General features: G+C 39.0%; 2 protein-coding genes across 2 annotated transcripts; both read right to left on the bottom strand.

The window, feature by feature from the left end:
* Positions 1-455: 455 nt before the first annotated feature.
* On the bottom strand, positions 456-2,708 carry LOC145234201 (uncharacterized). Its single transcript, XM_080098957.1, has 3 exons — positions 2,050-2,708; positions 1,710-1,852; positions 456-668 (listed from the first exon to the last, which is right to left on the bottom strand). The coding sequence occupies exons 1-3, from the start codon at positions 2,693-2,695 to the stop codon at positions 456-458; spliced, it is 1,002 nt and encodes a 333-aa protein (XP_079955083.1). The 5' UTR covers positions 2,696-2,708.
* A 13,272-nt stretch (positions 2,709-15,980) lies between these two features.
* Positions 15,981-22,951, bottom strand: LOC145232216 (uncharacterized). Its single transcript, XM_080096760.1, has 5 exons — positions 22,709-22,951; positions 21,777-21,875; positions 20,406-20,490; positions 19,438-19,710; positions 15,981-17,074 (listed from the first exon to the last, which is right to left on the bottom strand). Exons 1-5 carry the CDS (start codon positions 22,934-22,936, stop codon positions 16,749-16,751), a joined length of 1,011 nt encoding a protein of 336 aa, XP_079952886.1. The 5' UTR covers positions 22,937-22,951; the 3' UTR covers positions 15,981-16,748.
* Between the last annotated feature and the right edge of the window lie 2,188 nt (positions 22,952-25,139).

The following is a 25,139-nucleotide window of genomic DNA, read 5'->3' as shown; positions in this document are numbered from 1 at the left end:
ATCAACAAAAATCTATAAATCTGCGTATTATATTTCTACTGAAACACGTTACACAGCGACACCTCAAACATCATAGGGCAATACAAATTCACAACAACAAATACAAAAAAATAACAGTACTACTGTAAGGAAAATGGAACTTTTGTGAGCATGTATAGCATTGAACTTTACAAACACCCAATGGGGGTCATATGCAAAATGTATGTGTCTGCCAGCAAACACAAATTAAAGCACACAAAATCAATTGAACTTTGAGTAGTGATTGATATGCGCAAAATCAACTGCTTTAGAAAAGAATTGGTAGCGGCCACACAAGCCAACTCGTATTGCAATACAAAAGTCAGCGGTGCGGCTCTTGGAAAACCTATTCCTTCAATCAAACGCCTTGTCTCCTCGAAGCGTGGTCTTATGGCCTGGTGTTGCGATAGCACACATTTTTTATTTGTTCATTGCCATCATGCCAGCGCAGGACCGGGTTTTGACAGTGCGTCCTGCAGAAACTCCGGTCGAAAGACGTACTGTAGCTTGCGTCGCATCTTGCGTAACACCTTACCCTTCTTCACGTAGATACGAAGGGCGCGAGACATCTTCTGGTATGTCATCTCACAGCGGTTGTTCTTCGCCACACCCCAAGTTTTGGCAAATTTTTCCTTGTGTTTTGAGGAAAACTGAAAAAAAAAAACAGTTTAGGGTAAATTTCAATCTGCCTAAACAGTTAAATTCTGGTTGAGCATTTTTTTACTCCGACTGTGCGTTAGGTTACGGTTCAATTCTAAATAATGAAGTTGAAAAGTCGGGTTAAGTTTGCCAAATGCTGCCCCACTTTGTTTCATCTTAAGTTATATCTCTACACGACCGTGAATTTTGATTAAAAACTGTTTTCCAGATGTTGTTCATGCAGCGATTGTCGTATGCCGCCATTGCGCTCTTTACAATGTGGTTTTGTTATTTCAGGAATTTAACGGTCATTTGTGGAATATGTTGTGGCTAGTCACGAGGCAGGTATAATAGCTGCAAAGTAATGCGCTCGCGGGCATGGCAAATACTATCGAAACCCATTGAGCTGTGACAATCGAAACTGAGCTCACGTGAGGAGGAAACCGTACCAATGACGTCTTGCTCCGCCGCGTTTCCAAGTGCTACCTTATGCTTCAGTTACCTTCCCCGCCGAATACACCGCACAGAAATTCACCGAGCGGGCTTGTTAGGGGAATCCCGAAGCGGTGGCGGAGCAGTTGCACCATTCTCTTTCCGCATCACCGCGTACTCTTTATTTTCCTCCCCTATCTTTCCCTTTAAATGCTCTCTCTTTTCTCTCCCCCCGCTCTTGTTTTTCTCTTTCTAGCACCTACCCGCGCATATCACTCCCGGCTCACGTGTTCAGTAGGCGGCGGAAAATACCGCAGTCGAATCTTTAGTTTCACCCCGAAGTGACGTAGCAAATCGACCTTGCCTGAGATACCGAGCCTTTTCGTTGGCTTTGTGTAATGTCTGTTTGGACGCCAACAAACCCGTGGGCGTGTTTACTTCAATGTATATTTAGGTGGGCTTAACCCACGTAAAACCACAGTTCGCACTGAAAAGTGATCAAACCAACAGCTTTTTAAAACTATCGGCAGCGCTTGTAACACCCACGGGTTATTTGTGGCATTTGAACATACATTGTTTTATGTGATAGCGAGTGATTGTTTCTTTGTTGGCAATCTTACCTCAAACACCCCCTTCTCTCTGTCCACCCAACGGATCATGTGTTCGTATTCGTTGGGTTTTTCCAAAGCATCCAGTAAGAACAGTGACAGGATTGGCAACTTACGTGTCTCTCGGCGGCCGCGATGGTTGGCAAAGGCTTCATCTGCAATAAAAACTCACAGTTAAAATTTCCTTCCAAGTAAACTTTCCCGTGGGAAAACACACATTATTACAAGTTATTTATACTTGATCAAAAATACAGTCTTAGATCGGCACACACAAACCCCTTGGGTGCAAGTTACACTCTAATCCACAATCTGCCACACAATAAGTAACGTTAACTTATTTAGTGAAACATACCTCGTGTTTCCTCTTTGATGATGGGATCTTGCGATTGTTGTGGCCATGCCTCCTGAGTTACTTCAGGAACCACCGATTGCTGTTGGCTGTTGTTAGATTCACCCAGGAAAGACACAATCCCAGGGAGTACCTGCTCGGCTGGTTCAATGATGCAAAAATCTTCGTTTTTAAAGTAGGACTCTTCGATTGATAACAAATCATCTTCATCATCTGATATTATGATTTCGTTGTAGCCATCATCTTCTTCTTGCATGTGGCTGGGGAAATAGGAGTTGGAGGGACGCATCATAATGCTTTCGTGAATCTGTGCCTGGTTTAGCTCAGTCAAGATCTGACTGGTGGCGATCTCGGAATTGCGGCGTCCTGAAGATGTAGCTGTTGTTGTTGGTTGCACTACACCCGATGAGAAAACGACGTCGCTGCCTTGAATGAAATTGCCAGAATCATCGCCAGACTCCATTGAACATCCGGAATCCGAGTTGTTGGAACACCAACTGTCCTCCATCTCAGTCCAGGTGTAGGACTGGATGGACCTGCCTTGTTCCGAGGTCATTTGAACCAAGTCGTTGCCGGGGTAACTGTTTTCGTAGGGCTGGTAGACGAGTTGAGTAAAGAAGCTCTCGTTGTTGGAACATAACATTGCCATTTAAACACTTATTCGTTAAACTGAAAAGAATGAAGAAAATAGTTAGGCGATTGCGGCCCCCAAAAAGCTTAAAGCATAATTGCATGATGCAATTTTACCTCATGTGTTGCAATGTGCTAATAACATGGAAAAGCGCTATCGGTTGGTCGCTTTTCAAGAAAATGCCAGTTTCGTATTAGAAAACGTTATGATCTAGTCTTCCAAAATAAACAATCGTTTTATTGGTCATGAACTTAATTTTATATTATGTCAAAATTTGAATTTACTCGTTTGGTTTTTTAATTGGAAAACGTGCTTTTTATGTCTTCCAAGGTTGAAATATTTCTGTACAATTGCTGTCTAATAAAACTGAATATAGGTTAGTTTTTTGGTAATTTTTAGTTTTCAGGCCATTTTAGGCCAAAAATATTATTGTTATCAATATTTCGTAGTACATTTTGTATTCCGTATTACATTTTTTTAGTTCATACTAGCATTAAGGCGATTGAATATAATGTATTTTTAAAGCTTGTCGTGAAATCTTATGTTTTTCATTTTTTCCCGCAAAATGTGACATTTTGGTTTCGACAAACTAGTTTTTCATCTGTTGTTGTAAACAGCATATTGCTGCTGTTCAAATGCAAAGTAAAAGCAAAAATAAGGCCACGACCCCTCACCCTAAAAGGACGAGTGCGTAAATTTAGCGATATTAGAGAAAGGGCATACCAAGCGGCATACTTCAGTCCTAACCCCTCCTAAAAATCACGTTGGTCTTTTGGCATGCAAAAGAAAAACTAGTTAAAGCTCAATTCGAACTCCCACCACCCGTTTGCAAATAGCATCGCCCACAAGCAAACAGCACTTTATTGTGTGTGTACTCAATGACTACGCAACTATTATGCACGGGTTACAAGTTTATTGCTGGGTACACAATACATCTTTGAATTACCTTGTTTACAAGGCTGTTTAAAATTATCTCGTTTGAATGTAGACATGGACTGCTGCGACACTGCTGTACGTGAAATCGATAAACGCATTACTGCCATCGCAATGTTACACATTTACCTGGAACATATACAACCATTTGATGTTTAGATTTGCTTTGATAGAACTGGCAATTGCATCAAAACAACGACGTTGACTTGGTTTTGACAGTGCTACAGAGACGATCAATCTACCTTGTCCCTATGTTTCGCATTGGCTTTAATTTTGGTCATGCAGGATGAAGCACAAAGCCGCGCTACCTCGCAGGTATTTGCAGCGCCTGTCACGCAGAACACAGCAATAACACAATGAATTTACCCTTGTTTATCGTACTAAAGTTGCACTGCACCAAACGTTTGAAGCAACTACATTGCCGATTAACTAAAACTAAAACATAAGTGAAGCTTGGTTGCTTGTTATCATGGTAAACTGATCTTGAGAAGGCTCTGTCTATCATACAATAAAGTTAATCGCCTTCGATTTGTTTTAAATTTATAATTTTTAAGTTGCACGCTTAACCTGTAGATGATCTTCCGTGTTGATTGTGTGAATCACCCAACTTTGCACCCTACTATCAATCGGTTTCGTTCTGTGAATCATAGCACCGGTTTATCGCTGGCAATATGCTGTGCATTGCTTAGCCCCCGCTTTATAGCCTCATTGCTGCCTTTTACCCGTGCCACCAGACAAGTGACGTCATTCGAGCTCGCGAAAGGCTTGACTTTTTTTAGGGGAAAACCCCACTGGTATAGCACAGTGTAGTTTGACTTGGTCCTTTCCAGACTATTCCCCTATCTGATAATACCCTGGTTTTTTGTCTGTTCTTGTTGTTCTCTTCAACATTGCAACATGTCATTGGCTTCAGGTAGTCTTTTACGCTCACTCAATCTCTATTCGCATTTGGTACTTTACTTTTTACTGTACTGCAGCAGTAGGGTTAAATGCAACCATACAAGTCTTATCTCGTGTGCTAAAACGAACATAGGTATCTGGCTGAAGTCCGATGTGACTTCCACTTGAAAGCAGCCCGTATTATGCCTCGTTTGTTATGCCAGATCAGAATACCATTCGCATTTCGTACGAACCATTGTCTGAGCGCGCTGCTATTGTTACATTTGCGACCCCAGGTGGGCTGTGTACAACGGGCCTTCAATTACTTAGTGTGTCGCAAGTCAAACATGATTTACATACAATTTTGAATGGCGTCATCTGAATCAGATTTGAGAGAACACGAAAAAAAGGAATCTCTTGCCGTTTGCCTGATCAAATTGCTATAAGCCTGTGCATGTTTTGGAAAATTTCCGTATTTGTTTAGGGAAATCACCTTTTGCAAAACCTGGGATTTGTAAAAGGGGATGTACCGTCTTGTGCATTTCCGAGGGCTATTTTTATGTAGCGCAAAACGTTTGCATCTGTAAAAAAAGTTTTTTTGCACATGCAATCCTATGTAATGATTTGCCTAACTATGATTGACTCTATGTAGTGCATAATAACTGTTTAAAGCTTTATATTAATTATGTCTCAATCAACAAGCTAATGACAACTGCCAAATATTATCTATGAGCTTTGAATCGGCATTTAACTGTCAGTTTTAACTAACTTCCGTGTTGGTTGGCCACTAATGTGATGATCCATTGGTTTTTGTCTCGCAAAAGTTGACTCATTTTGGTGTTTACTTTATAGTGTTAAGTTGAATCCACAATCACTTATGTACAAGGATGAGGCTACAATCATTTAACACAAACACCCCCAAGAGTACAACAATACTACTTTAAACAAAGGTATTAAATATCTAAACACACTGACACAAAAGTGCAGACGCACGACTCAAGAAGCATGCAAAGAAAGTATGGGTTCAATAAACGCTCAAACACTTATTAACTTCACATTAACGACACACAAACACCCAACACACAAACACAGGTAGGGGGGACGAATGAACACACAGCATCAATGACAGCACAAACAAATAGATAATGAAAAAGCGTTGTTCAAAGACACCATCTCCTCAAAGTCAAAACAAAAGGCACAGCTGCGATGTTTTGGTACAATTTGACATTGAAGTTGATTTTAATATAGCACATATTGGATGCATGTGAAAATGGTTTACTCTGAAGCTTTTGCATACAAAAGTTGAGTTGGCAAGGGCGATTATAGTGATCGGATTGTAACAAACTTCGTTTGAACGCATGTGTGTCGTGAAAATGAACGAAAAACACTGACCTAACGCATGTAGGCTCGCCTTAAACTTTAAGGTATAAAGTATGATGTAGTTTACGCAACGAGAACTTGGTCATTCCGCTACATCATATAAGTGCCTGAAAGTTACTAACTACACCAGCGAATTTCTGACTACACCGGCGAATTTTAAGTGTACCGCTGGATATTGAGTCACCCCGTAGGCGTAACATTGATGAGAATTAAGTTTTTCCAGGATTCTTCCCCATTATTTCGTGTTATCTTGATCGAACAAGGAAAGGAAAAGCTAAGATAGGAATACATATCTTTGGTTTCACAACAATCAATTTATCTGTTGCCAACACACGTTGACGAACAAAAAATAAAGGTTTTTCGTTTCCTGAAACAATCTGTCGAGTATGACCTGGTATATTATTATTTACCTAATTCCGCAGGTCGTTTAGCCATTTGAGTTTCTCCTACAGGCCACAAGCCACTTTACGTTCACGAGAATTTCCCTAAGCCGTTAAACATTGACAACTGAAGCGCCCGTCCCCCTCTTATTAAACAATAAAACATGCCCATATAAGACGAATGTGCTCTGTGGTTTTCGAAAACCACCTTACGGACGATTTCTCCTGTCAATTTGGGTAGTGAGAACCTTGTAGAGCATTGTAAAGCGAAACTAGTGCCGATATCCGAATGCTTATTACGAGTGTGTATAGTTTCGTAACATCTTGCCGTCATGCAATGGATTTCAGAGTTTAATCCGTGAAATTGCGACACAAACCTCTGTTGGCAAGCGCATGTACACCCCTGTAAAAATGTTTTACTCAAGAAACAGCAGACTTTTGTGTCTGTAACACTATGCTCGTGTTTTACGATGGTGCCAAAAATGAGCGTTTTTTGTGTAGTATTACGGAAAAAATGTCTAGAAGGTATTTAATGCGATTGAGGATAATTTAAAAACTCCACTTTGCTGGTTGACTATCGGGAAGGCAAAAATCCCCAGCCCAGCGTATAATTTTTTCGGAAATTTACTATTTTATTGTTATATGTCTGTTGTTTTGTGAGGGTTTCCCCTTGAGCTCAGTGTACTCGTTTTGATATTCTACCACTTCGCAAATATTAGGTTTTGGACGCTGAATGGCCAAGTCGGTTTTCCCCATAGAATATTGACACTAACGCTGTCAGCCAAAGTCCAACAGTTGCCGACTCGTGCAACGTTGCAGTTTTGACCTTTCCGCCGGTGTTACATCAAAATCTGTTTAGAAAGATGTTTTTTGAACCCTGTGGGTTTTATTGATTTAAGACTAATGGATAATTGGCCGAAAGTTTTAAAGGGTGCTGTTATATCTATACTAATGACCTAACCTTTTCTAGTTGTGTGTACAATATGGTGTGCGAATTCCATTGCTTAATTAACAACTCTTTTCCGTGGAGAAAAATGTAAGTGTGTGTTGCCGATAGTAAATCTGCTCACGCTGAGGTTTAGCCTTATAGCCTTGCGAAGTGTAAATACTACGATTTAAACGTTTTGCACAACAAAACCATTTAACCCCAGGTATTGTAAGACGGTGAAGTCACGATGTGAAACTACATAAATAGCCATCCTTATATCACGAGTTGTGTCCAGCTGAGCCATGCAAACTTGCATGTCATGCCTTGTCGTTAACATTCATTAAGATATGGTAATTGAGTGTTTTTAGAGGTGAACATGCGAAAAGAGAATGTACATACCTTTGCAAAGCAATATTTTGAAAATTTTAGTACAAAAACAAAGTACGTCTTGCCATTTCACTTTTGCCAGCGATTGCCCTATTTTTTCTACCGAAGGAACAAGTCCGGATGTATACGGGCAAAGCAAACAAAATAATCCTATTGTCTCACGCTATTAATGATAAATGTATAGCAAACAAGAAAACAACGGACTTTTAACCACAAAGGTGTGCAAACCCCCACTCTGATATCGTGAGACATTGGTTGTTTGCCACACGGTTTTAATAGGTAATAAGTATTTCTGGCCCAAACTTAAAATGCAACAAAAAGATATTTTTATAAATCCTTAAAATGTTTTTTGGTTGTTTGCCACACGGTTTTAATTGGTAATAAGTATTTTTGGCCCAAACTTAAAATGCAACAAAAAAATGTTTTTATAAATCCTTAAAATGTCGTCCTATCTTTTGTGTGCCATGAAATCATGCCCCGAACACCTTCATATGTCAATAGCCCTTTTTTTCTTCTAAGACACCTTCGACCCAGAGTAACCCAATCATTACCTAATCTCCAGCCACTAAGTCTGCAAATACACGCCCCGGTCGTGGTGACATGATCTCAAAAGCTATTTCAAACAAAGGTAAACTTACTTTGAGATTGCCACCCGCCGTATCGTCAACACAATGGTACACAAGGGTTTCCCATTGCGAGATACCGCACTTCTGCTGTCTGGGGTTTACGGCCAAGTGAACTGAGATGAGGTAATGTGCGGGGGTAGTGGCTCCAGTTCGGGTCTTTACAACCTGCGGCAGATCTTTTATACATGTGAAGTCGACCGCTACAATTTAATACCAAATATGGTGAACACGCAACCGGTGGTTGGATTCGTGAAGAGAAACTTTAGCCGGAATTACCCGGGGTTCTATGTCCTGGGGATTATGAAGTTAAAAAGCTTTTCTCTAGGGAGTTCAAATCTTTGTAACTAGAAACAACGATTGGATTTAGCCCCGAATGCAGAAAAAGACCTAAAAATAGACTCATTTGGATAAAGTTAACAACCGGACTGGCATTGTATCTCCACCTCAGGTCGGTTTTCGTATACAGTGTGTTTTGGGTATTTCTAGCTACATCTCATTCATGGTCCGAAATTCGCTTTAAAAACACCTGCTATTCAAAGCAAGAAATTTTTGTCATTAAGTTTCAGAGTAAATTCTTGGCCTCGTGAGTTCCGTCGATAATTGTGACTTCAGCTTATCATTTGGAATGTAAGAGTCATATCTAAGGTCCAATTGATAAACACTTTGTTATTTTAGTATGTCGCAAGGAGGGATATCTCACGTTTCACGGCAAGGAACTTTTTTTCGTTTGTTGTTTATACAAGTTCTAATTAGACGGATTCTGTACATTATAACTTGGAACTGACTTTAAAACGAGCTCGTAGCGTATGTGTGTGTGCTCGCAAGCAAATTTAATCTACATGTAATGAAACTTTCTTTATTGTCCCTAATTTAGTTTTCTTTTCATAAAACCAGCGGAATCGCTCAAAAAATATTTCAGGGCGTTTATTCGTGCTGTTGATTCTAAAACTGCACTGTTTTCACTCACAAGTTAACTTGCAAACCATTTGTTTCGCCAAAATGTTGCAGAGCATAACCACAAGTTTACAAACATGATATTTCCGAAATGCCTATCACCAGCTCGGTTGAGTAAGGTATTTAGCTGCAAAGGCGAAAAAGCACACGCTTTGCAATAATAGTGGAGCGGCTGGTTTCAAAAAGCGCATTTCATGCAGAGTTTTATTATGACCGTTGATGCCTTATTTAAACACAGTTAATGTTGTTTGCTTATTGACCAGTCCTGGTCGCAAAAACAAGATTTAAGTATATCCTATAGCGTATTTTCCCGTTAAGATGGCTTTCGACCACAGGTGCTTTTCTATCATGAGATTCCTGTCCTTGAAATGTTTTTAGGTTGATTGCAGTCAGCCATTGGGGCATAACAACCACCAAAACGTCAAGGCCCGTGGAATAAGTCGACAAGCTCCCACAGAATACAGTGCCCCCTTTCCATGCTATTGATCTGAAATGTAAAATGACCAGAACTGCGTGGCATTGGCTTTGCAAAATTTTATTCACTTTACACCACCGTGTCGGGTGCGTGTCGGGTGTTGGCTAATTAGAAGCCATATGGGGAATGTTTTCTTCTACACAAAGCGGGCAAAAGTCGGGTTTCGGGTCATTCAAGGTAGCCACAGGAATTTTTAGTCAACAGTAAGAGCCGAACTAAGTTACCACGCAACCTAACTAACAAAACAAGAGAGCTCCACAGTATAGCTCATCGAATTACCGATTCTCAAACAAACTAACTTTAGGGGTTTCCTTGGTTAACAGCGCAGAATTTGTTTTAGTTTCGGTTAAAATTTCCAACTTGGATTTAAACGCTTTTTTGCATTAAAATGATAACCTTCGTTTGTTTTTCTACTTTATGATTTGCTATGTCATGTGAACAAAATATTCCGCACTTTACAGCATTGCCAATGTAAATTTAGCGTCACACTGTCCCAAAGTTGGGTTCATAATGCGGTTGAACTTTCAAATGATTACTAATCTCACCACCAGCTTTGGGAAATACCCGCAGTTTTACCCAACAATACATTGGAAAAACGAACAGAACTGTCATTCTATGAATCATTTTTAAAAATAAATACAAATGCAAAAGCTATTTTTGGACAATACAACTTTGGTTTATTTTTATCAAGTAACGTTATAGTGCACCAATTGCAACAGTTCATATGAGTTACGTAGAATACCCTTAATGCTTTAATCGTCAAAGCACGATCATTTCTCTATTTAACATAAACCAAGAGTGAATTTAATGGAACTTGGCACAAATGTCAGCGTTTCGGCTGAAAAATTACGTCAAATCGAAACTGGCGCAGTTAGACGTTGACGCACTCGAATCAACAAAAATCCTCTGCGTAAGCCCGCACGGAAAGTTCCAAAAAACGTTACAAACCGCGCTACGTGCGAAATATGGTCAACCGCTGACCAAACGTCCCTTTACCTTATCTTGACATTTCACCACCGGAAAATTGCGACTTTAGGGATTTTCCCCTGTTTTCAGCGTGTCGTGACGCAAAATGCGGAACTAAATGCCGCGCTGGCCGAAATTTGCCACTAGAGGTAAAACTTTTGGAAAATTTCCGTTGATTCTCCGTGATACAAAAATGCCAGCATACGGAATTATTAGAAATAGTTTTATGTCTGTTTGTACCGTAAGGGACTTTCAGTTATTGTTGAGTAAACAACTTTAAGTGTCTTAGACAACTTAAGACCAACATTAAGATAATCGACCTGTCGCCTATACAGTAACAAACAAATGCTGCCATTTTAACACGAAATTGTATTTTTTATGGTACGAATTTAAGGTCTCGTTTACACATTTCCCCGTATGTGCATTGTAAACGTGTGTTCCCTAATACGGATTTGTGTGTATGTGGTACATTGTGGCTTCCAGCGTGACAGAGGTTGTGTAATGTTGTGTGTCGTATGTTTGAACTTTGGGAGTAACATGAGATTCGGAAATGCAGAACAACCTTTGAGCGTGTGTAAGTCTTGAAAATGATTTTTTTGTCGGACCGTGCAGGGCTTTACTAATACACCCCTGCACTTTTCACGTTAAATATCTTTCTTTAGGTAGTTTTAATTCAGTGCCAATTTTTTGCGATTTCTTGTAGGTACTGTTTATTTACAAATAACTTGAGACAAACCAATGAAGAATGTAACGGCTCTGTTAGATGCATAAAACGACATGATATATTATATTTCACAGCAAACACAGTGCAAAGCGTTTGCACGAAATAACAGTCGCCTTTGTTAACTTGGTTATTTCCTGGGGTAAACAAAGGTCTTGATCACAGTTCGACTTTATCGAAAAAAATCCCTTCATTAATTACTCGCGATAGTTGTCAATACACCGTGGCCGTGCTATTGTTTACAGTGTAAGGAAAACCTTGCCCACCTGAAAGGAAGTTTGTGAACCTTATACCTCGGGAACTTTTGATTACGCCCTTCATTTTGTTAATTAATATTGAGCTAGGAGTAAAAAATGTCGAACTTCAAATCACTTCTTACATTATAACGTACCGGTAAAAGAAATTCAGAAAAGATTACAATGTTTTCTAATTGTCGAAAATAAGTTTGTTTGTCTTGCCCCTCTCAAGTCTTTTTTTTTCTTGTTTCTATTTTATGTTATGTAATGTGATTTACAATTGGACAAACTATTCTACAAAATGCTGCATTATACACATTGTTTATTGGTCAAGAAAATACAAAGGTATATGTCTTAAAAAAACATATCAAACAACGGAAATACCAGCAGACATGAAGTCGTTAAACATTCGCCACGCTTGAGCTGCTGCATGTGATTTTTTGGTTCAAAAATACATGCTAGCGCTTTTATTTAAAGTAGCATTTATCAACAGCTACAAAGCAATTACCCTTATTTATAGAACATTCGTTTATTCCTGGGTACGGCTTTTCCATATATTTCCAAAGGAACCAAAATTGGTCTATTCTTATCTGCCATACAGCTAGTTGAAGTTAATTTTGGGTCAAGCTCTTTGTGTTTTGAAGTCTCCGTGTTCTTCCATTGAACGTAAATAAACTAGTAATAGAAAGCGCCAATTATGGAGTACACTTTATGGTCATTTGATATTGTCGAGACAATTTATTGTCTCTTCAAAAGCTAAATAAATCCAAAGTGGCTTTGAAAATTAAACAAGAAATGTTTGGTATGGGTAAATCCTGTAGCAAACCAGAATTAAGCAAAGATTTCACTCATTTCAGTTTGCAAAAATGTCTTAAAAATGTTATTTGTGCTAAATTTCTGTTGTTCGGCCCTATGGTTTCGAATTTCACGTCACGACAATTCGTTTACTGCAGCATGGAAAATCACTGTGTATCTTGTAAACAATTGGTTACGGCCTGTAAATTTACCAACACCTTGAAAACGCGTATAGAATGCTTACATAGTAATTTTTATGCTTGTGTAGTCATTTTTAAGTTCAACAGCATCACGTAATGATGCGTTGTTTTCACGGGGTTCGAACCCTGGATGCTTCCGAGAACGATTCCTGATCACATAGGTTTATTATGTCTGTACATAGGTCGAGCTTCCTAGACCATTCGGTTATGCCCTGTAGAGGATGGTTATATGGTTTGATACAGTCTACCCTCAAGTGTTAATATTTTTTCAATTTAAAATCAACTTGATCAATAGGCTCGAAGATTTGCTACAGATTAAATAGGTATTGTACTGAGTTTTTGGAAGAAATAATATCTTGACCATTTAAAGCAGGGGTATCAAAAGTACGGTCTGGATGAACTGATGTCGCTTAGTTCAAGTCTGACCGTACTACAAATCATTTGTAGCTCGAGTTTTGTCCGAATTAGGCGAAGATCCGGATTAAAGTAGTCCATGTTTAACCAAGGTTTACTGTATTTACTGTTTCCACCTAAACAATGCCCCTGTCCCTTCACTGAAAACCAGACCAACAGAGGCATATACCTATATACTGACATGTAAATTGGACCTGGATATCTACTGAGAAAGTTTCATGCAAACTAAAAGCTGGGCGTTTCGAAAACTGTTACCAAGTCAAAATATGTACAACCAGTGGGTATTGGTTTGCAATGTGACTCCATGACTTGGTGCTTCGTTAAATAACGCGACTGGCATTGATTGGCTGAGCGTGGTTAACACAATGGTGGTGAAATTGATACACTATATCATGTTTATGAGAACATTCGGTCTCATTTTTAGTATATGTTTATTGGACGTGTAGTGAGTGGTTTGCCAAGATAGTGTTCTCAGGACCTGAAGGCCGTATAAATTCTCAGGACCTGAAGGCCGTATAAACTCGGCGGTTACCATTGCCGCTTTCCTTTCTGTTTAAGTCTTTTAACATCATGCGGCATTCGCACCATAAGGCGATACTAAAGTTTCGCCGCTTTGTCATTGCGGAAACCATACTCGATTTACATACTACAGTGTTCGGTATTGCTGATTCAGCCGCGCAATCCTTTACAAACTCTACCTGCCCACGCATACCGAAAAATGTGTTTGCCGTTTTGAAACTGCCTTGAAAAATCAAGACTTGCAAATCATTTACATTCTGTTTGCAAGGTTGTGCCCCTCATTAGCATAGGGATTCGAAAGCAAAACTCAACTCTCGCTGGTTTTGCGGTAACTGTTTTATGTGGGAGCCAACGTTTAAGTCAGGGGTCGCCAACCCGCGGCTCCGGAGCCGCATGCGGCTCTTTGATCCCTCTGATGCGGCTCAGTTTTTGAATTTACCAAATGTTGTACATTTGATTAAAAATTATGTGACGATTATGCCGAACACAAAAGTCGAACACGAAAATTGAAGTGCAGTAGCATGACTGTACTCGCTTGTTGTAGTTACCTGCAACACCATCTCTATACCATTAAACGTGAAGTTTGAAAGAGGCAAACTGGCGGCGCGCAGGTTAATACGCAATATGAGACAATACTGTTTTTGTTTGCAGTGTGTGTGCGCGTAACAATAGCTGTTTGTTAATATTTACATAACAAACGCGTTAACAAAGGAATACAAATTTGCAAAAACAGAATATGCAACGCTACGTCAAGTTGTTTTCTCGGCTGACGAGATTAGTATACCAGTGTGTCTAATATGCAATGAAACACTAGCTAACAACAAAAAGTCGAATGTCATAAGACTAAAAAACGTTTTGCATTTTATTTTAAAATTTAAAACGGCTTTGTGGCTCCCAGTGTTGTTTTTACTACGTAAAACTGGCCCGAGTGGCTCTTTGAGTAGTAAAGGTTGGCGACCCCCGGTTTAAGTAAACATGAATGCAAAGCTGTACTTGGGTGACTTGGTTTCGAAACTAGCGAAAGGTTGGTAATATAGGCTTACAGTTTTCTATACAATGGAGTAAGGTTTTCGTATTCACAGGGTCGGCTGGGGTGACGCCGTTACCGTACTGCTGCCTTGTGTTACATAAAATTACTTTTGTCACGGATTGTTTTGACGCACCGCTGTTGCAATGGGTCCATACACTTTGTTTCTTAGTGACATTTTCGCTGACGTGAATGTCATTGTACGAAGATTGTGTATAATTTGATCTTTCTGTAACCAAATAAGCAGTGCTGTAGAAGTATTAGCAAAACCTATACCTTAAATTGTCATGTTTTAGTTGTAGCAAATGCCTTTTTCGTAGATCCAAGAGCCAGATGGTCATTGAAGTTTTAATTAAATGTAATACGTAGCGGTCCTTATATGGCTTGTATGTTATCGTTTTTACCACTTTAAAATGTGAACAATTAAAGTCAAAGCAACAATAATTACCCCAAATATTGGTCTTGTTTTTTATCAGGAAACAAACTTTATCGATGAGCACCACGTTGCTCGTTAACCACAACATTGTTCAATTACTATGGTGCAGAGGGGATAATTTGAAACGTTTCAACTTGGTGAAAAGTTAAGTTAACGTAACATTGCTTGTCGTTGGTGGCAAAATATCACACGGACCTATTTTGTTTACCGGCAAATGTCGCCGATTAGGCCTAGCAAAACATTTCGAAGCAAAAGCAACGTCAATACCGTTACACGTAAGTTTGCTCTGTGCCAATCCAGTAGACCTATATTGTAAACGGAAGTTTAATTTGAGGTCTCTACTGGCCACAGTATAGGACTAAACACAAGGAGATTGAATTTGGTAAATCAATTATTTTGGTCACGTGAACAGTTTGTATGCCCAGTCGTCATACTTTATAGCGCCGTGTTGCTCTGTGCTTTGGTCTACTTTAACGTTCATGGCTCCAGTGCGCTGACTGGTGGAAATTGGTTTGCAACTGGGCTGCCGTGGTATGGTGTACCAACCTAATGTCAATAATTGGCAGTACATATTTAGACTAAGTATCGGAATTCGTCCCCGGGAGCGTCCTATAGGTTCGAATCCCGTAAAAAAAGAACAAAAATACTTGGACAATGTGAAAAAATGTATGTTTAGATACAGTGGAGTCATCATACCAAATCATGTGTTAAATGGGATTTGATCACATTTATGTCTAAATTCTGTGTTAACAGCTTGTCGCATAAAAATGCAAGGTTTGGCGCCATTTACATAAGGCCTGGCATATTGTGAAATATCTGTGAGGGTAATGACAGCACAGTACTCTAGGACAGATGACAGTAGAATACACATATACTTAAGAACCTAACTGTGTATAAGTTATGATTTTCTATTTTACTGGTGTAAAACCCACAAACGTAATCATCCTAGCATCCTACTGAACCTTCGCGTGACTTATTCTTTGATGAAATCGTATACTTGGACAATTAACTTCAGAATATCGAATGATCCAAGTTAAGAAAAACTCGTTTTGTAAAAACAACAATACTGTTTTATTTTCGGTTTATGATGTAAAAAAGTAACAGAACTAAAATTACAGAAGGGGCGAGAAGTTTGCAAGCAAGAAAAGCAAAAATAGATCAGCTTTTGTGCATAAAAATACATTTCCAAAAATATGTTTTCATGATTGATAAATTTAAGATAACAAAATTGGCCAAATTAAGAAGCCCTAACCTAGACGAAGATTTTTAAAAGTGCCTAATGTAAAAACAACATTCTTATTTATTTAGAAACACAGATGAAGAATTGCAGGCATGCAAATTCATCACGCTTTTGTGATGTTTTCTTAGCGATTTTGATTTACAGTGTGGAAGTCGAATACATAAGCGCAAGCAAGTACACTATCCAATGAAAAAACATACGTTTTAATCCAGCAAGTTTCTACAGCGTAAGCGCAATAACGGGACACGTAACATAATATACAACTATAATACTACAGGCAATTTCGGTCAAATAATTTAAACATGAAACGTGGTATTTTAGGATTGACAAGATTAGATATAATTCCAAAGCAATTCCCGCTCTGCACTACGATTGGTTTCAAACTTAAAACGTCGCCGAGTGCCAAGTAACCGTTACGCGCTGTTACATATCAAGGTAAACTGCTAGAGTGCATTGTATTCAATAGGATGTGTCAAAAGTGACATAACCTTACTCTTACACCCGGCCACCTTGGGGCGCAAGTCAGCAATTTGATCAACTCAAATTCATTTAGTACAAACAGATAAAGTAATCGCCTATTTTGCCTTGTTTAAAATCGAGACGTGTGGACGCCTGTAAGGTTTGCGATGCGAATGCCAACGGAACGCGGCAAGCCAGAGAGACGCGGTTCTGGAGTCACAAAAACGAAACTTGTACTCTTTGCCCTTCAGCAAAAGTTGGACAACAAGGATTTCAGGGTTGGCCGGCGCTTGCTTAAATGTCTCGCCTCGAACTTGAAGACCTTTAAGGCGGTCCGAGCCCTCGGCGTCGGACTGATACCAGGAAAGGATGCCATCTGATCCCAAACGCAGAAATCGTTCTTCGAATTTTTTTGAGCCCTTGCTGTACTTTTCACCGTAACCTACAAAACGATTAGACGATGAGATTAAAGTATTATAGGCATTTTGTATGAAGTGTTTGGGAAAATACATGCTTCACAGAGGGATATGCGTTTGGCTTTTGGTTTTGGCCCAAAGTAGTTTTGACAAGACTATGGGTGTAGGTCAGGGGTCTCAGACTCAAACTGCTTTGAGGGCCAAAAACAAACTTTTAAGTCAGCCGAAGGCCGCACGATCGAAACATTTGAAAACAATGGCATACAGTGACACAACAATGTTAAAAATATTGCTGATTTTAAAGATGTGGTATTTCGATCATGCCATTTAAACGTTGCATATACCATTACTAGAGAAGATTGTATTGTGTAAACTGACTGGTTTGACAGGGTATTCCGCTTGAGTAAAACACATAACTTCTAAAAGTTGCTTCGCGGGCCGCACAAATACCTTTGGAAGGCCGCATGTTTGAGACCCCTGGTGTAGGTAGCCTAATGCTAGAAACCGTGAATTTGTAAAAGCATTTTTTAACTAGAAAGTGGCTTTCTGATATACTTCCATTTTATATATTCTATACGATATTTACCAATTTACTATGCACAATTTTATCTACATATATGATTGTTTTTGCAAGTGGCTTTCTGATATACTTCCATTTTATATATCCTATACGACATTTACCAATTTACTATACTATGCACAATTTTATCTACATATATGATTGTTTTTGCAAGCAAAAACGAATGGATCCCCACACGCGTGTTTATGTGGATTTACGGTAAACCTATGTTGCGGTTATTTTTAGATTCTTAAGGACAAATTTTTCACAAAGCATTAACTTTAAAAAAAAACTTTAAAAGTTTCTGTCCGTATTCTTTTTGCATCATTATTGTCATATAATTACAAAAAATTGGTGAAAAAAGAACGGGGAAAATACTTTCAATTTAATCTCTTGCTTTGACCTTGATATTGTCATTAAAGTTCAGTTTTTAAACACAAATTTTCCTAGAAAGCCTTAACTGTTAGATTAGACACTATATAAAAAAGTCGTTTGCTATACAAAGGTATACATAACAACTTGTTTTTCACTTAACTTTGCTTCAAAAACGGCCCTTTAATGACCTTTTGACAATGTTTTTAACAGCATGCAGTCCTTAGTGTTCAACAATACCGTTTTGCCTAATTTATACATGACTTAAGTATTGATTCTTGAACTGATTTGTCAAAAATAAAGCAGCTACGTTATGACCAACAATTCTTAACTGTGTTATAATGCCTACAAGTTGACCTTTAGTGACCCGTGGTTATGCGACGGCCAAGCTGACAACGAGAATTTAGGACCATTTATCGCGGCGTTCGAAAAAGTTAAGTTTATTTTTTCACGTTTATGTTGATCAACGACGTTTTGCCTGACATATACGAAACCGAAGTACGTTTATCGAGTTTAAATTACGTCTTAGGTGTAAAACCTTCGCCAAAACTGAAAATGTGCGTGATAACTCAATAAAACAACACAGCATTGCTGCACAAAAAAACAGCTGATTTCTAATCACCCAAACGACTGTCTCGTAAAACGTCTGTCCGGACGTCAAGCTGAGCACTCCCGCTCTGCCGCCTTAATCGTAAACCAGTGAATTCCTCCCTTGGGACTTATATCTGACTGATAGCGTACACATATTATGGGTTGTAAAGGTAACTGGCAAAATTTTAAATACTAAACAAATACTCTGCTTAAACAATTGTTAATTTTTTTAAATATTTCTGCACCAAAGGGCTTGTATTTCGGACTTAAAACTAAAACCGATTATTTCGGGGTTTAAAGGGTGAAAAATGGGTGAATCCGAAAAAAGATACAAAATTCTTAAAAAAAAACTTACATTGCACCAAACAACAAAGCATGAAACTCCAAGATGCTGTACTTTAGTCAGTACAGCCGTTTTAAAAAATTTACGTTTTGGGGGCCTGTGGGTGAACCGCTGGGTCAATCGGGGTCAAACTTCAGGAAGACCAAATTTGGATTATTAACTAACATCTCTGTAAATTTGAATAAATTTAAAGCACTCTTTCTTGACCAAACGCGTCTCACTAGCCAGCGTTAGACAGAAAAAAGAAAAAAAGAAGAAAAAAAAACGGACAAAAACAATATGTGTCCCCTTCAGGAAGGGGACCCATAATCAACCTAAAATGATCTACTACAGACGACCAATAAGGTCTCCTGCAGCAGATGACAATAGTGCAGGTGAGATAGGCCGTATTGGCTAGTGTAGCCATCCAACGGCATTTCAGTTTGTTGGGCCGAGCTTTGAAAGCTTAGAACGTTAAACTTGGCAAGTCGAAGGCCGAGAGGTTACAAAGTAAAAATTTCAACAAAAAAACACAAAAGCCTTACCCTCCATTGACGGTGCAACAAAGCAAAACTGGGAAAAGGCCAACAACCACTCATAAGCCTGAATCCCGCCGCTCGCCCTAAGCGCGTATAAACCGTCGTTGCCTTGAATCACGACATTCCGCTTGCGTTCAATCGAAACATAGCGGTTTGTGAGAGGAATCGCTGTGCTCTGGGCAAGGTTTGCTCGTGTAGTGGCCACCCTCATTACTCCGTCTTTCACTTCCAAGAAGTTTCGGGAGAAAGAGGTGACGAGTTCTAGGTCATTTGACGTACCTGTGAGGAAACAAATATCATTATTTGTTGTGTATGTAACGCGCGGCAACAACTATGTAAGTGTCAGAGTTTAAAGTCGGGCCGGGTTTTTCGGGCTTAGGTTTCTTCAAAAAAAAACGGGCCTGATTTAGGCCTGACTTTATACTCAATGTCGCTAGGTAGCTAGTTGCTGGACCTGATCTAAAGTCAAACAGCCCTAAAACGCTTTGTTCAAGACCAATTGTCTATTGTGTTTGTTGTTTTGGTCTTTCCTGGTGCTTCAATGTATGGGCCTGTCAATCAAACTTTCGGGCCTAAACAGGCTTCTCAAAAACGATTCAGGTACGGGCCGAAGTTTCGGGCTTGTGCTTTTGGGTTCGGGCTCCAATGTAAGGCCCGTCTTACAACTCTGGTCAGTGTAGAGCATTTATAAATATGTCTTTTTTTCGCTAGTGGTCGCTAGAGATTTGTAAGCTACTTCTATTATGATAACCACCATGAAAAACTTATTGTTTCAGGGTGTCTAAGCTACATACAGACTTAAGCATAAACCCGGGATTCGTACTCGGGAGGGTCGTGGTTCCGAACTCCGTGAATAAAAACAAAGAGGGCATTATTTATCGAATAACTTTGTTGTACTCACTAATAGTATAATTACTACATCGCTGACAATGTATACATTAACAAAAAAATGAAAAGGATAAACTATTTCTTACTTAGCCCGACGTCGATGGTTCCGCACTTCATTCGCTGGGGCGTTGTAACCTCAGAAACAGGGTTAACCGGTTGAACGACCGTCACCTACAAAAACCAATATGTCTGATTACACACAACTTAAAATAGGAATTCGCCTGTATTGCTATCAGCATAAACGGTATAGGCAGCAGAAAACTCATTAGCGTATTGCTTCACAGTTTGATTTCTTGCCAATTTGTTTTTTACAGCGCGTTGGTCATGCTTATGACACTTTTAGGCATAGAGACTTTCTACATGGGGCCGTTTTACCAAGCTAGTAAACTGTATTTAAGTTGGAAGAGTCTTCATGTCAAGTAGAAGTCATAGGTTGTTTTCAAAAGATGAAGTTGGTCGAAACTACCCATCTGAATCAAAAAAGTGAAAGTCGGTGGAACGTTTCGGTATGTTTTGACAACTTAAAGGCACAATGGGACGAGAAGGAGTTCTACGCTTTCCAGTCACAATTAAATCGATTTGGTTTTCCTACCAAGCCTGTTCAAACCACTCTACGTGGGCGGCTATGATCACAGTTAGGACTGACTTGTCAACTCCAAACGCTCGGATGAATTTCAACAGCATAGAATAAAAAAATATAAGGCAGTCAATTGCCACACCTGTTCTTTATCCGACCACATCGCGTGTAACTTTGTTTAAAGGTCATACGTGTCACTTTTAACACACCTTCTTTGCCGAAGTTGTGTGACATTAACATAAGTTTGAACTTGGATAGGACGAAAAAAGTTGTTCAACTTCATTCCTTTACCATGTTCAATTTGCTTGTAAGTTATACTGAGTAATCAAATTAACGTCCCACATTCAATCATCGCAAAACATGCCAGCTTTGGGAAAATGTTAGGTGCCCCTTAAGTAATGTTCCATTAGCTTTAAGCTTTTACGTTTTATTACCCTATGATATCATTGTTCATTTTATGTCACGATTTGAAATGACTCGGTTTGGTATATTGTCCTAATGTCTACGTAACAACAAGTACAGCTTGTTAAAACGTGGAGACATGATCCACGATGCCATGCAACAAACTTGTGTTTAGAAATGAATTTGTTTTAATCAGCATGACAGTTAAACCAATTCAAAAGTCACAAATATTAGTAGAGAAATCCCCGGACATTAATATTTTTTTACAACTGAGAAACTTGATCTTAGATGCGTTAAGTCTGCCCAAATTTTTTTACAACATAAATCAAAAGTTGTTTAAAATGGTGCGTTTAAAGCATAACTATAGATAACCATTGAAACTGACTAGTTAAATATCGCCACTGCACATACTATACTATGTGTGAAAACAATCTTATTTGCATATTGTGAAAACCGTATGACCCCAAATTATTCGCACCTGGAAATTTTGCTGTGGTTGTTGAAATTGTTGTTGTGGTTGTTGATATTGCTGTTGAGTAACCGGCTGCTGTTGGAATGCTGTGATATCCGGGTATAACTGTAAAACAATGGATATCACTAAAGGAAATCAACCTATTTTGAACTAAACTCAATAGGTTGTGCATGGGTTACAGCATAGTCACGCAGCGGGTAGCCAATACCAATCCGAAATCGGCATTTGACACATTTTGGATCGCAGCAAAACTGGCCTGCATATACTGTCGGCAAGCTTAAGGCATGTTATGACTAATTTGCGTTAACGTATGACCATGTCGCAACACCCGCTGTTTAGTTGGCATTTGTTCATCAGACGATGGTCCTTTATTTTAAATAAACATTTTTCCAAAGGCCATCTGTATGTGTGTAAAGTCATTACATTTTGGTGTAGCTTATTATCGATGGCGCTACTAAAACGCTTAAAAGCAGTGATTCTCAACCGCGCCTTTCAGGGTCGCATGCGGCACCCAACTACTTATTTTGCGGCTCGCACCAGACCTCAGAAAACCACCAAAGATTGCTGTTTTAGCTTTCAAGGTAATAATCTTTAGTGATTTTATGAGGTCTTGATTTTCACGGCTCCTTACACACTTAAAAAACTACCATTTCGCCCCGACAATAACAAAAGTTTGAGAACCACTGCTTAAAAGGAAGGCGTATTGAAACATTTGTTCAATTGACAGCAAATTTCAAAAAATTATAGCTAGCTGTCAGCGAAGTGTAACTGGTGGCATGTGCTACAAGGAAATAGTTGTTAAATTATGCGCAATCTCTTGAATCTTATGAAAAAATCGATATTAAAGCAGTTATTATCACCCAAGGACAAAAATTCTTTCATTATGTGTCACATATTTACTCTTTTTTGTAAGCGGAATTGTGGAAAATTTTGTTTACCTCGGGGGCACTTGGGGCCGAAGGTGACGTGGGTGATCCGTGGTCGAACTTCTGTGGGTGGGGTGAGTACGGTGGGGGGCTATCCATTGTGTTACTTAAGGGGTTAGTTCCAAAATGCAACAATGAACAGTTAACACAATGCAACACTAAGTTGGGAAAAGATACACTGAAACAAAAACTCTGGTTAGGCATTGCAGTGTGTTGGATAATTGCGATGTTCTTTTCCATTTACATGCGTTTACGACTTAGAGGTCGACGACTTGTAGCAACAACTGAATCTTTTGGATTATTTGCCAACCAAATTACATAGCTTAACAAGTTTGAAACAAATAAACCGATACATAGCTTCACAAGTTTGAAACAAATAAACCGATGCATAGCCTAGCTAGCATGTTTCAAACAAATAAACCTATACGTAGCTTAACAAGTTTAAAGTACAGGCTTTGCATGTCCTAATATCTGTCTGCCAACCTAATTGCGTTGCAACTACAAAAGTTACAAACAAAATGTCACTTCGTTGACACATTCAAAGGTAGAGAATGTGACAGAATTGGAATGCCAATAACCTCTTTTGCACAATAATAGAAACTTGCACGTATAAACGCCTAAACTTTGCGAGGCAAAAATGCACATTATTATATTTATTCTTTTTTTTTTCTTCTGTTAAGTTACAACTGGTTTGTACGATTTACTTGCCACTGCTAGTGACTGCGTTTGTAAAAGTTGTGCAAACACATTGTCCTAAAACCGCACGGCAGCCACTTACACGAAAAGGTTATTGCCTGTGCAGAAGCCAGTGCCTTTAGAGCAGTGGTACATTTGGTTTACCGAGTACATCCTCTTTCCTCTACGGTTATTGTGCATTAAACCGCCAGGACGTCATGTTCTGACGTAGGTAACAATACTGACGAACTGTCAGGACATCGTAGCGACCAAAGGTAATTTTAATTGCAGTGCCATTTAGCTGAAATAAATCAACGCACGTCAAGTATAGAAACGCTATTTGAGTCATTCATCAATACAAAATCTGAAGCGTACGAATTTATATAAGTATCTTTCTCGCAACCAACGGTAAACATTTCCCCCGACAATGTGCCATTTAAACCTCAGATAAGAATGTACCAGTTTAAAATAAAATTACAAGGCAATATAATAAATCAATATATAATTCCTCTACGACTAATTTTGCCACATTGCCTTGTGCCTTTTACTGTTTCATCAGAGAATGCTTTTAGTTTGGTAATACATTCGAAGCAACTGGCTATTTCCTTGCGATTATTATCAACGATGTAGGGCAAGTAAACTTTATTTACATGTACACACACCCTGCTGTTTTCCCTGTTTTCAGCTTAGCGTTCCTCGACATTAACGCACTGCATTGGCAGATTATGTCGTACACCCCCAGCGGCTTAAATATTAACCCATCACGAAACTGAAAGGCAACTGTATTGAACATGTCGCAATTACATACAGCTTTATTGCTTCTTTATGTGCTGAACGTTTGGCCTTTGCTTTTAATATGGCCAGTTTATTTCGTTGTAAATAAAGCCAAATACTTGTCAAACCAAAGTCACTTTCAGAATTATACTTTGCTTTAACACATTATGACGTTGTTCTTGCCACGTTTTGCAAACTTATATGTGTTGCCCAAACGGGCCTTTAAATATTTTTTAAGGTTTTAGTTTCTTTGCAAGGTATCTAAACAGCGCTATGAAACTCTACTCTTAATGCAACGCTAATTTGCATTCAGTACTTCATCTCACTAAACAGTCTATCAGAAGATTACTAAATCGTCTTTAAATGATCTGCATGAAGTGGCATACTCGGTAGTGGTGCAAGCTTTGTAACTTCAAGAGCCGACATGAGTTGTAAAGGAAGTTTGACCATGACTACAAATCGTTTTATGAAATGCTAAAAAACGACATTACAATATTGTGACATGTTTACAGTATACACACTTGTGAAGTAAGCCAATTGAGCAAAACACTAGTTATGGCATGTCGACTAGACCACCACATTGGCTCAATGCCAACCTTAATTCGTGTTACTACCCAATACTGACTTAATTATTTCACTAACTCGTCATCTGTCAGCTAGGGTACAGACTTCCGGCTTTAGTTGCGCGTTGTTGGAGCTTGACGTGTCTTAACTTCCGTCTAGGATCAGCTAAGCGCACAACATTCAGATGCACTTACAATGAAACTTTTTCTCAGCGTTTAGGTCAACGACAAAAACCTTAACATACTGTATTGAGTTATCAAATTCCGTTCAAGCAACTAAGCTAAATTTATAACGCTCATTTTACCCGTTACTGTACTTATCAGACATTTTGGCATGGTGCTTCGCAGATCTTATCAACGCATTCAGGGTTAGACACAACTTCACAAGATGCTACAAGCATTAGGATTTCACACACAATCAGTGCAATGTA

The sequence above is a fragment of the Phallusia mammillata genome, chromosome 6, assembly GCF_965637545.1.
Source record: "Phallusia mammillata chromosome 6, kaPhaMamm4.hap1.1, whole genome shotgun sequence".
In the NCBI taxonomy this organism is placed as follows: Eukaryota; Metazoa; Chordata; class Ascidiacea; order Phlebobranchia; family Ascidiidae; genus Phallusia; species Phallusia mammillata.
This window is presented reverse-complemented; position numbering and strand designations above follow the sequence as displayed.

Bases quoted from the DNA above. Each gene is read 5' to 3' on its own strand.
- LOC145234201 (XM_080098957.1), bottom strand. From the start codon at position 2,695: ATGGCAATGTTATGTTCCAACAACGAGAGCTTCTTTACTCAACTCGTC. The intron at 1,853-2,049 runs GTATGTTTCACT...TTTTTATTGCAG, and splicing joins CATCAAAGAGGAAACACGAG to ATGAAGCCTTTGCCAACCAT. The intron at 669-1,709 runs GTAAGATTGCCA...TTTTTTTTTCAG, and splicing joins GAGAGAAGGGGGTGTTTGAG to TTTTCCTCAAAACACAAGGA.
- LOC145232216 (XM_080096760.1), bottom strand. From the start codon at position 22,936: ATGGAAAAGAACATCGCAATTATCCAACACACTGCAATGCCTAACCAG. The intron at 20,491-21,776 runs GTGCGAATAATT...TGGTTTTTGTAG, and splicing joins AACCACAGCAAAATTTCCAG to GTGACGGTCGTTCAACCGGT. The intron at 17,075-19,437 runs GTAAGGCTTTTG...ATCGTTTTGTAG, and splicing joins TGTTGCACCGTCAATGGAGG to GTTACGGTGAAAAGTACAGC.